Source organism: Nycticebus coucang, chromosome 17 (genome assembly GCF_027406575.1).
Source record: "Nycticebus coucang isolate mNycCou1 chromosome 17, mNycCou1.pri, whole genome shotgun sequence".
In the NCBI taxonomy this organism is placed as follows: domain Eukaryota; kingdom Metazoa; phylum Chordata; class Mammalia; order Primates; family Lorisidae; genus Nycticebus; species Nycticebus coucang.
The window spans coordinates 25024330-25036888 of NC_069796.1; the positions used below are offsets into that span (position 1 = coordinate 25024330).

The 12559-nt window shown below is 44.6% G+C and overlaps 1 protein-coding gene and 1 pseudogene across 2 annotated transcripts in view; both read right to left on the bottom strand.

Annotated features, from left to right (window-relative positions):
- ALDH7A1 (aldehyde dehydrogenase 7 family member A1) overlaps positions 1–12278 on the bottom strand; it is a 43168-nt gene extending 30890 nt beyond the window's left edge. Inside the window, exons 1-3 of the mRNA XM_053567386.1 lie at positions 12063–12278; positions 10288–10341; positions 9468–9533 (exon numbers count right to left, since the gene is read on the bottom strand). Coding sequence (XP_053423361.1) covers positions 9468–9533; positions 10288–10341; positions 12063–12254 — 312 coding nt within the window. The 5' untranslated portion in view covers positions 12255–12278. The remainder of the gene's footprint in view (positions 1–9467; positions 9534–10287; positions 10342–12062) is intronic.
- Positions 2486–3610, bottom strand: LOC128569252 (cytosolic iron-sulfur assembly component 2A-like; annotated as a pseudogene). The gene has a single exon (XR_008375292.1). The product of XR_008375292.1 is annotated as a cytosolic iron-sulfur assembly component 2A-like (transcript).
- Positions 12279–12559: the final 281 nt, after the last annotated feature.

Sequence of the window (12559 nt, forward strand, 5' to 3'; positions counted from 1 at the left end):
CAATGCCTCACGCCTGTAATCCTAGCACTCTGGGAGGCCGAGGCAGGTGGATTGCTTGAGCTCACGAGTTCAAGCCCAACCTGAGCAAAAAAGGAAGACCCCCGTCTCTACTAAAAATAGAAAAAAACTGAGGCAAGAGGATCACTTGAGCCCAAGTTGGAGGTTACTGTGAGCTCTGACGCCATAGCACTCTACCCAAGGTGACAGCTTGAGACTGTCTACAAAAAAAAAAAAAAAAAAAAAGAATGCAGTTACAAGTTTTGTCCAGTAGAGCTGATGGTCCAGTGAGGATAACAGTTACAACTGAGTGTAGTAAATGCTACCAAGAGGAAGGTAGATTGTACAATGGAACACCCAGGAGTGTCAACTTAGCATTTCTTGAAGATAAGAGAGATGGGAAGGAGGCTTTTTTAAAGGTTTAGAGTTTAGAGCTTAAGACCTAACGTATGATTGGTGTTTGCCAGTTGAAGAGGTTGAGAAAACAGAGGGAAAGCATGGGGTGGGGTGCAGAGCATATGCAAAAGCCAAACAAGAGGTCATGTAGTCGTTTTTAAGAAAATTATAGGGAGTTCAAATAGGTAGGAGAGGGAAGTAGGGGCCATATTGCAAAGGGCCATGTTAAGGGTCCCTAACAAGCAGGGGAAATCACAGGAGGGTTTTAAGGGAGGGGATCCTTGACACATTTTAAAAAGTCATGCTAGTTGCAGCTGTAGAAAATGAATTGGAAAGAGACAAGATTTGGGCAGAAAGCCCACTTAGCCAGAAGGAAACAGTGGCTGCCTGGACTACAAAAATGGCAAAAGAGATAAATGTAATTTAAAATGTTCAAGACTTAGTAATTGAGAATTGATCATTGATTCTCAACACTGACTACACATTAGAAGCACCATCTATAGAAGTTCTACAACAGACTCTACTCCAGACCACTCAAACCTGGCATCTTCATTTTTTTTTTCTAGCTCTCCAGGTGACCTATGAGAGCAGCAAGGATTGAGAAAGCCAGGATTGGCACTGGGGAGGGCTAAGTAGGGGAGGCATGAGAAATGAGGAAGATGGCCATGTGTCCAGTGTGAGCTTGCCAGTCCCCAAACCGACAGAGCATCACCTGACAGACCCAGACCCTCCCCAACTATGGGCAACCAGAATCCTGCCGCCAGGCACGGTGGTCACACCTGTAATCCTAGCACTCTGGGAGGCCAAGGCAGGTGGATTGCTTGAGCTCAGAGGTTCAAGACAAGGCTGAGCAAGAGTGAGACCCTGTCTCTAAAAACAGCTGGGTGTTGTGCCAGGTGCCATTAATCCCAGCTACAGGGGAGGATGAGGCAGGAGGACTGCTTGAGCCCAAGAGTTTGAGGTTGCTGTGAGCTACGACAACATCGCACTCAAAAGTGAAACTGTCTCAAAAAAAAAGAAAGAAAGAAAAAAATAAGGGACCTTGTCCCTGCACATTTCACCCATGAAGTCTCATTCCAAAAGAACAAGTCAGCCATTGAGAAGGGATCTAAAAGCACCGTGGGAAGTATTACCAGAGCCTTTGGGGAAATAACAGTCAACTCCAACAAGCCCATGTTAAAGAGCTACCGGTTATCTGATATTTCTTTCTGCAGTTAGAGATGGCCCATTAACAGTTCCCTGGCGCTCTCACCAGAGACGGGAAGGGAAACCGAGGATGAGAGAAGCAGAAAGGAGGCACATGCTGCACTGAGTCAGCTCACAAAGGACGGAGCCAGTCTCGGGATTCCCGAGGAAGGAACCAGCGTTCATAAACCGCCTTTCCTTATGTTCACTTTGTTTCCATTTCCCTTACAGAAAAGGGTTCCCTTTGAAAAATTCAAGGCCTAACTTAAAAGAATTAAATGAAACAGTGGTTTGTCCTGACACAGGCAAGGCCAACCAGGAGGATGAGGGCCCAGCAGAGGAGCCTCACACATGAGAGATTGACACGCAAAAGCTCCCAGACCCAAAGGGCATCAAGTTTTGGTCTTTCTTATTGAGGCACCTGCTGCCTCCCTAAGTCACTGCCCTATTGGCAGGAACCCCAAAATCAGTTAGGAAAAACAGCCTCATCTCTCAACTTAATTGCTTAACTCAAAATCTAACAAGTCAGATCCCTAACAGACTGTACTATCACCCAGGAAATCAGCCTGTTCCACTTAGCACCCCCATCCTATTGGAAGGTCTACACAGCATGAAAAGATGAACAGGGATGTCAGGTGCAGAGGCCAGCATTCTTGGGTAAGAGTTGACTGCCAAATGAGATCTTGAATGTGGAAACAGCAACAACAAAACAAATACAGCCCAATACCAAAGAAAGATATCATAATGTTAGCTGCCATCCCCAGGGCAAAGCAAAGACAAATAATAGATTTAAAGAACAGTTCAGGAAAAGATAAGATGAATTCACACAAAGTCTTTTTTCAAACACGTTCATATTTACTCTCAATAAATATATGGTGTTTCTGGTCAAATGACATTTTTTTAATTATAAGAATCATCATTTATTTATTTTACAGAGTAATGATTTAAATTGATGCATTTGGGCACGCACGCAGATATTTGACATGAAAAGTAGTTGTATCAGAATGGGCATCAGAAAAATAGCAACTCATCTTACACATAATAACTAGAAAATATTATTCTGTCTGATCATTTAAATGTTACAAATCCTGAGAATGTTAAACACTGAACAAATTAGATACTACCTTATAAGTAAATTTTGCTTGGAAATAATTATTTAAAAAAATGTTTCAAGGTATAAATCACCCATGTATTAAACATGAGTCTTTCATATTATACAAAGAGTTTAAACAAATGTATCAATTACAGTTTGGTGGCTCTTAGAACAGCTATCAGTCAGGTTCAAGGACACACTGTTCCACAATTTCCCGTAAGTTGGGGTTTTCCCTGGCAGCTGCCACTCGCTCTTTGTCATTTATCTGCTTATTGAGGTCTTCTTCTGTTGAGTGGGTTCCTTCAGAAATGTAGATTTCCAACTTGTGTTTAAACGGTATACACCACTGAAGTTTTACTCTTAAACACAGCCCAATAAGAGTTGCCAAAGAGCAATGAGGTACTGTTGGTGTAAACTTGATAATTACCAAATAGTCTTCTTCATTTATCTCCTGAACCTCCACACAACTTTCCATTACCACTTCCAGTTCTTCTAGAGTATTGGGCTTTTCTGAGTCCCAGATAGTTCAAATGAAATCATAAATCTCTAGCATTTTTTCTTCCATGATCCGGGGCTGCCGGGCAGCTCCCCGCTCAGAGAAGCCCAAGAGCCACAGGACTCTGCTCAGCGTCCAGGAGAGCAGCCCAGACACCCGCTCCATCCTCACGCTCCGCCATCCCTTGGCGACTGTCCCACCGGTGCCACCCTCAAATGACATTTTTTAAAAAATTTATTTATTATTAAATTATAGCTGTGTACATTAATGCGATCATGGGTCACCATACTCTGGTTTTATATACCATTTGACATATTTTCATCACACTGGTTAAAACAGCCTTCCTGGCATTTTCTTAGTTATTGTATTGAGAGATTTATATTCTACATTTAGTAAGTTTCACATGTACCCTTGTAAGATGCACCATAGGTGTGGTCCCACCAATCACCCTCCCTCCGCCCATCCTCCTCCTCCCCTCCCCTCCCCTCCCTTTCCCCTTTCCCCATATTCTTAGGTTATAATTGGGTTATAGCTTTCATATGAAAGCTATAAATTAGTTTCAAGTAGGGCTTTCATATGAAAGCTATAAATTAGTTTCATAGTAGGGCTGGATACTTTTTCTTCTATTCTTGAGATAATTTACATCAAACAACATTTTAAGTTGCACTAACATTCAAAACACTCTGTATGCAAAGAATAAACTCTTATGTAAATTAGGTACTTTATCTGATAATAATGTATTGATATTGGCTCATCGATATATAAAAATGTGCTACATTAATACAAAATGTTGCTTTTTTTTTTAGAGATAGAGTCTCACTTTATCGCCTTTAGTAGACTGCTGTGGCATCACAACTCACAGCAACCTCCAACTCCTGGGCTTAAATGATTCTCTTGCCTCAGCCTCCCAAGTAGCTGGGACTACAGGCACCCGCCACAACACTGGGCTGTTTTTTTTTTTTTTTTTTTTTTTTAGTAAATCATAGCTGTGTATATTAATACGATCATGGCGCACCATACACTGGTTTTATACACCATTTGACACATTTTCATACACTGGTTAACATAGCCTTCCTGGCATTTTCTTAGTTATTGTGTTAAGACATTTATATTCTACATTTACTAAGTTTCACATGTACCCTTGTAAGATGCACCGCAGGTGTAGTCCCACCAATCACCCTCCATCCTCCCATCCTCTGCCATCCCTCCCCTCCTTCTCCTCCGTCCCCATATTCTTAGGTTATAACTGAGTTATAGCTTTCATGTGAAAACCATAGTTTCATAGTAGGGCTGAGTACATTGGATACCTTTTCTTCCATTCTTGAGATACTTTACTAAGAAGAATATGTTCCAGCTCCATCCATGTAAACATGAAAGAGGTAAAGTCTCCATCTTTCTTTAAGGCTGCATAATATTCCATGGTATACATATACCACAATTTATTAATCCATTTGTGGATCGATGGGCACTTGGGCTTTTTCCATGACTTACCAATTATGAATTGGGCTGCAATAAACATTCTGGTACAAATATCCTTGTTATGATGTGATTTTTGGTCTTCTGGATATATACCCAGTAGAGGAATTATAGGATTGAATGGCAGATCTATTTTTAGATCTCTAAGTGTTCTCCAAACATCTTTCCAAAAGGAAATTTGCATTCCCACCAGCAGTGTAGAAGTGTTCCCTTTTCTCCACATCCACGCCAACATCTCTGGTCTTGGGATTTTGTGATATGGGCTAATCTTACTGGAGTTAGATGATATCTTAAAGTAGTTTTGATTTGCATTTCTCTGATGATTAAAGATGATGAGCATTTTTTCATATGTATGCAGCCGTGTGCCTGTCTTCTTCAGAGAAGTTTCTCTTCAAGTCCCTTGTCCAGCCTACGATGGGATCACTTGTTCTTTTCTTGCTTATACGTTTGAGTTCTCTGTGGATTCTGGTTATTAAACCTTTGTTGGAGACATAACCTGCAAATATCTTCTCCCATTCTGAGGGCTGTTTGCTTGCTTTGCTTACTGTGTTCTTGGCTGTGCAGAAGCTTTTTAGTTTGATCAGGTCCCACTGGGCTATTTTTTATTGCAGTTTGACTGGGGCCGGGTTCAAACCCTCCACCCTCCGTATATGGGGCCAGTGCCCTACCCACTGAGCCACAGGCACCGCCCGGTCAATATAAAATGTTTATAGGGGAAACTTAGAAAAGGGATGAGGGAGTATACGGAAACTCTATACTCCATGTATTTTTCTATAAACCTAAAACTACTGTTCAAAAAGACTTCATTTAAAAAAAAACTGTCGGGCAGCGCCTATGGCTCAGTGGGTAGGGCGCTAGCCCTATATACAAAGGGTGGCAGGTTCAAACCTGGCCCTGGCCAAAAAAAAACAAAAAATATATAGCCGGGCATTGTGGTGGGCGCCTGTAGTCCCAGCTACTCGGGAGGCTGAGACAAGAGAATCACCTAAGCCCAAGAGTTGGAGGTTGCTGTGAGCTGTGTAATGCCATGGCACTCTACTAAGAGCGATGAAGTGAGACTCAGTCTCTACAAAAAAAAAAGGGCGGCGCCTGTGGCTCAATCAGTAAGGCGCCGGCCCCATATACCGAGGGTGGCGGGTTCAAACCCGGCCCCGGCCAAACTGCAGCCAAAAAATAGCCGGGCATTGTGGCGGGTGCCTGTAGTCCCAGCTACTGGGGAGGCTGAGGCAAGAGAATCGCTTAAGCCCAGGAGTTGGAGGTTGCTGTGAGCTGTGTGAGGCCACGGCACTCTACCGAGGGCCAGAAAGTGAGACTCTGTCTCTACAAAAAAAAAAAAAAAAAAGTGTCTGGTCCAGGTGCGTTGGCTCACATTGTAATCCTAGCACTTAAGGTGGAAAGATCATTTTAAGTCAAAGGTTTGAGACCACCTCAAGCAAGAGTGAGACCCCATCTCTAATAAAAATAGAAAAATTAGCTGGGATTCTAGCTACTCAGGAGCTGAGGCAAAAGAATCGTTGAGCCCAGAAGTCTGAAGGTGCTGTGAGCTAAGCTGATTCCACTGCACTCTGGACTGGGCAACAAAGTGAGACAAACAAAAAAAAAAAAAGGAGAGCACATATAGGAAAATAACAATATTTAAAAACCACATAGTAACTTTAGGATGGTGTACAATGCAATCACAGGTCATAAAATGTTATACATCGTGTATACATGATAAGCACAACTGTGGAATAAGCCCATAAAGACTGGAAGGAAATACACCAAAACATAATTCCAATAACCATTTTATATGGAGAAGGTTGGATTAAGAGGACTAAATTTGATTATCTTATATGCTGTGTCAACCTTTTTTGCCTACCAAGGAATATGTATTACTTTTGTGATCATAAAGAAATAGAATTTTTATTTGAGACGGGGTCTCATTTTGTCACCCAGGCTGGAATACAGTGGTACAAGCACAGCTCCCTGCAATTTCCAACTCCTGGACTCAAGAGATCCTCCTGCTTGAGTCTCAAGAGTACTGGGACTACAGGTATGCCCCACCATGCCCAGATAATGGTTTTTAAAGTTTTTTTGTAGAAATGAGATCTTGTTTATATTGCCTGCACTGGTATGGAACTCCTAACCTCAAGTAATCCTCCCGCCTTAGTGCTAGGATTATAGGCATGAGCCACTGCACCCAGCCTAGAAATAATTTTTAAAGTAATAAAATAGGCTCAGCGCCTGTGGCTGTACTGGCTAAGGTGCCAGCCACATACACCAGAGCCGGCAGGTTCGAATCTAGCCCAGACCTGTCAAACAATGACAACTGCAACCAAAAAACAGCCGGGCAATGTGGAGGGCACCTATAGTCCCAGCTACTTTGGATGCTGAGGGAAGAAAATCACTTAAGCCCAGGAGTTTGAGGTTGCTGTGAGCTGTGATGCCACGACACCCTACCCAGGGCAACAGCTTGAGGCTCTGTCTCAAAAAAAAAAAAAAAGAGAATCACTTGAGCCCAGGAGTTTGAGGTTGCTGTGAACTATGATGCCATAGCACTCTACCCAGGGTGACAAAGTAAGACTCTGTCTCAAACAAAACCCCACTATTTAGGAAAATATTCTCTACTGGTATGGTGAACTTTACCTAGCAAACTGTTTACTCATGAAGGCAGTATTTTTCTGCCTGTGGATATTTTTGGTTGTGTATAATACAACCCTAAGCCTAACTTATATCCAGAAATAAAGTATAAGAAAGACACCCCAGGCCCAGGCTCTCCTGGACAGGCTACCCTTCCTACCCACCCTACAGCTCCCCTTGCAATCACTGCAGCTCAGTGGCCCTGAACTCAGCACTCGGGGTTTTCTGAGTGGATTGAATGTATTTTGTGTGTGTGTGGTTTTTGGCCGGGGCTGGGTTTGAACCCACCACCTCCGGCATATGGGACCGGCGCCCTACTCCTTGAGCCACAGGCGCCGCCCTGGATTGAATGTATTGAGGCTTGCCCAGTGCCAGGCTCTCTACTAACCACTTTGAGTGGCTAACTCACCAACCCTGCACAATAACCTCCAGGAGGCCGGCACTCTAGATGCCCCCCTTTCACAGAACAAAGCATTCTGAGGATGGGGAGTGGGGGCTTAGGAAATCTAAGCCATCTTTGTTCTCATTTACTCACCCCTCCTCAGGAGCCTGGTGAGGAGGGGTGAGTGTGAACTAAATAAACTAGTGTGAACTGAAATAAAATCTCAGGCCTGGGCGTGGGAGCATGAGGTGGCTCACGCCTGAGGTCCTAGCACGCTAGGAGCAGATGGATTGCTTGAGCTCAGAAGTTCAAGACCAGTCTAAGCCAGAGGGAAACCCAGTCTCTAAAAGTAGCTGGGTGTTGTGGTGGACAACTGAAGTCCCAGCTACTCAGGAGGCTGAGGCAAGAGGATTGCTTAAGCCCAAGAGTATGAGATTGCTGTGAGCTATGATACCAGAGCACTCTACTAAGGGCAACAAGGTGAGACTCTGTCTCAGAAATAAAATAAAATCTTTAGCCTTCTCCAGCTAACTGAACTGACTCCCTTTTGGCCAAGGAAAGCCCAGAAATACCTGATATCTGAGTTGCTCAGGAGAAGGGAGGTCAGACAGGCTTTGTCATGCCCCTGTCCATTCTTGGAGATGTCCTTCCTAACTCATTAACAGGCCTAAGGCTATGCCAGACACTCCTTGAACCACACCTGCAGGTCCGCAATTTACCCAACAGACCTGGTGAGTCTTTATCTGGTGGCTTATCTCTGATTAACACATTTTCTACTTAAAACATTCTAAGCCTTTAGACAAAGTGTCATTTCTTTAACCAATCACAAATTACGGGATCTTTAAGCCCACCTATAACCTGTAATCCCCCCTTTTGAGATGTCTCACCTTTTCCAGCCAAACCAATGTATACTTTCCATGTATCGACGCATGACTTTCCATGTGATTCCTGTCTCCGTGAAGTGTATAAAACCAAACTGTAAGCCAACCATGGCAAGACCACTTGCTCAAGGCTTCATGGGCATGGCACAGGGACATGGTTCTCACAGTTGGCTCAAAATAAACCTCTGTAAGTTATTTTATAGAATTTGAGTTCTTTTCCATTGACACTGGTGTCAGGCCAGTGTGGCCAGCCAAGCAGCAGACTTATAACCCTACTGGAGACCCAGAGACTGAGGAGGCAGATTCTGCCTCACCACCTGATGGGCGGGAGGGAGGTCCGGGAACACCAGCCCTGAGCCCTGAGCCCTGGGAGCCGAGATGCTGCCAACTGCTCTTTAAACCAAGAATGCTCATCTGATTGCTGAGATCCTCCTGCCAGATAAATCAGGCAGGGCAAAAGTAAAGGAGCAAACAGGTGTTTGAAGCTGAGATCTCCCACTGTCTTCCTATATGCTCAATAATAAATGCAAATAACTTCAGTAGAAAACAGTGTTCAATGTTCAAGTTTATACTGTATCAGAACAAAGTGTTAATCCACTTAATACTACCCATCCACTGAATTGCAAAAACCATTGACCTAGGAACACAGCAGAGAAGGTCCTGGGACAACAGGAGTCCCAACACAGAATCCCAGTCCCCAAAGCACTCACATTTCTTTTTTGTGTGTGTGTGTGTGTGTGTGGTTTTTGGCCGAGGCTGGGTTTGAACCCACCACCTCCGGCATATGGGACCAGCGCCCTACTCCTTGAGCCACAGATGCTGCCCATCACTCATATTTCAACAAGGAGGCCCAGCCCAGCTCTCTAGAGGTTCATCTAACTCATTGCAGTTACAATAGATACTTGTAAGGTGAACACTTTTGACAACAAAGGCCATACTTACATCTGCCCAGACTTGCCATGCTTCTCTTGCTTTCTTTACGGTTTCTTCATAGTCTGCCACACTGGCCTAAAATAAGAATTAGGCGGAGACAGGAGAGAGGAATGTAAAGATTATCTTCTACAATATTTTTGGAAAAGAACTGGAAAATATCCAGTGTCCTAATATTTAAGGCTGAGAATGATTCCCACAATCCATACTTTCTGAAACTGGCTAGAATCCAGTAAAACTGGTTAGAATCCAGCTGTGCTTTAAAACCTTGCTTTTCCAAGCGAGGTCCGGTCCGGTCTGAGGTCTGGTCCATTAGCCTCCTGGGTGAACACACCGTATGTTAGAAATGGAGAAACCCTGGGCTCCAACCCACACAAGGAAGCAGAACCTTCATTCTAACAAAATCCTCAGGTGATTCAGAAGCACTATCTAAACGGACCTCCTTACTAGTCTCTCTAGTTCACTTTTTTTGGACACACAATACCCCCGAAAACAGGGCTGTGTCAATGAAAAAGAAAACACATTATTCTTTTGTCCTTCTATCCCGTTTCATACTACTCTCTAGACTTGCCTAATTGACTTTTGCTTCTCAAATCTACTAAGTGTACAGTATAACCATCTTAACACAATAATTAAGAAAGTACGGTGAAGGCAATGTTAACTAGTCATAAGTATTTCAAATTTGATATAAAACCAGCACATTGTACCCCATAAATGCCTTATTGTACACGGCTATGATTTAATTTTTTTAAAAAAAGATAAAACAGAAAAAAAAAAAAGGGAAGCTTAAGCAAACTCCCTGTGAAGTTTGAATTTAAAAAGAAACACTTACCTGTCGGACTCTTGCTATTGGTTCATTGTTAGCAGGACAATAGGTCGTAATAACCTTAAAACAAAAAGATGACCATCATATATAGAAAATGTAATCCCTTCAAACTGAGGGAACAGATCAAATAGGGGGAAGAAAACAGGAAAGGGACAAAAACTGATATAATAACTAAACTGGGAAACTTTAGGTTAGCTTTTGCTGCAAGTAAACCACTCTATACAGCTTGAGTCTTTAATTTCTTTGAAAGACATTAAGAACCACCTTTCTGCAAGACTCACCCTTGCCATCCAAATATTAGTTATATAAACAAAACCAATTACTTTGTCTCATCAGACCAAACTGATTTGTTTTACTTATTCCTTCTCTCCCTACTTTGCTGACTCTCTGGTCAGAGATTTGATGACCAATGCCACACAACCATGGGGAAGGCTGCAGATCAACTATACCCAGGGAAAGTGGGGCTCACGCCTGTGGCTCAGTCGGTAGGGCGCCGGCCCCATATGCCGAGGGTGGCGGGTTCAAGCCCAGCCCCGACCAAACTGCAACAAAAAAATTGCCGGGCGTTGTGGCGGGCGCCTGTAGTCCCAGCTGCTCGGGAGGCTGAGGCAAGAGAATCGCGTAAGCCGAAGAGTTAGAGGTTGCTGTGAGCCGTGTGACGCCACGGCACTCTACCCGAGTGTGGTACAGTGAGACTCTGTCTCTACAAAAAAAAAAAAAAAAAAGGCCTTCAGGATGTTTGGCGCCTGTGACTCAAGCGGCTCAGGCACCAGCAACATACACTTGAGCTGGCGGATTTGAATCTAGCCCTGGGCCGCCAAACAACAACGATGGCTGCAACCAAAAAATAGCCAGGCATTGTGGCAGGTGCCTGTAGTCCCAGCTACTTGGGAGGCTGAAGCAGGAGAATCGCTTGAGCCCAGGAGTTGGAGGTTGCTGTGAGCTGTGATGTCACAGCACTCTACCCAGGGCGACAGCTTGAGGCTCTGTCTCCAAAAAAAAAAAAAAAAAAAAGGGCCTTCAGGAGATTCAGGAGAGGAGATTTTATCAAAGAACCTAACTGATTAGATTCCACAAGAAAAACGGGGTGAGACACGGAGATTTAGGGAACAATTAAAATCATGTTCATCTCCCACAGCCACAGATAACCAAAAGAAAAATGTGTTTCCTCTAACAAAGCAGGTGCTTTAATGGAATGTAAAACAGTTCACAAAGTTTGTTGAAAGTTGCATAACATTTTCTTAAAATTTTGGGGAGATAATAACCCTACCTTTCCACTGTATTTTATAGAATATTTGATTGAGCGGTAACTGGGCGCCATATACGTGTTAAGCTCTGGGCAGTAGAGAAATGCTGACGACTCAGTTCTCGAGGAAGAAGGAAAGAAAGGCTCAACGGAAACAGAATTTTGGCAAGTCCGAGCTTGCGAACTCCAAAAGATTTCAGCAAAGAGGACCTTAGCCTAGAGCCAAAGTCAAGCTCTAAATTAAGATCAGTTGCACCGCCGAGTGTGATGTTTGTCACTACAGATCCCAAGATCCTGTCTGAGAGTTTTAAGCGTGCAGGGGAAGTTTAACCCTCTACCAGCTCCAAAACAACATTGAATCTCCATAGCACGTAAGCACCTAAAATCTAAGTTTTTCTAAGAACAGCCTAAAAGAAAACTTCCTCTGTGGAGCTTTAAAACTTCCCATCCGGAACAGCTGCCCACACCGCGCCAGCGCAGCCGGCCCACCCGGGCGAACCCCGCCGCTGCCCAGACCTCCCCGGCGCCCGCGTACCTCTCCCCGGCCTCCCCAGCTTCCATTATACACGCCCTCGTTTTCTTCGCGGAGCCCCAGCTCTTTCAGCCAAGCATACGGGGGCTGATTGATCAGCAGAGAGGACATGAAGGCGACCGGCCTGTTCCACGGTCCGGAGAGCTTGCTGGTCTTCGCAGCGTGCGCACAGACCGCACCGGGAAGGCGCCACATGCTGAGCCGGAGCCTGGTGACGCGCCTGCGGCCCGAGGGGCGGCTGAAATAGGGCCCCGCCCCCCGCCCGGGAGCGTCCATTGGGCAGGGCAGCCCCTCCCGCCGGACACGCCCCCGCCCCTGCCCTGCCGGACTAGGGTCTTCCCAGGGAGCTGGCTGCTTCACACCGGCCTGGAACAACAAGAGAGCCACAAAAACGCAGCGAGAGGGTCGCCGCCATCCGGTGAAAGACGCCGGGAGCCCTGGCATCGGCTAGGAATTCTTTAAAGCAAAACATTGACTCTGAAGTACAGTAGGTTAGAGCC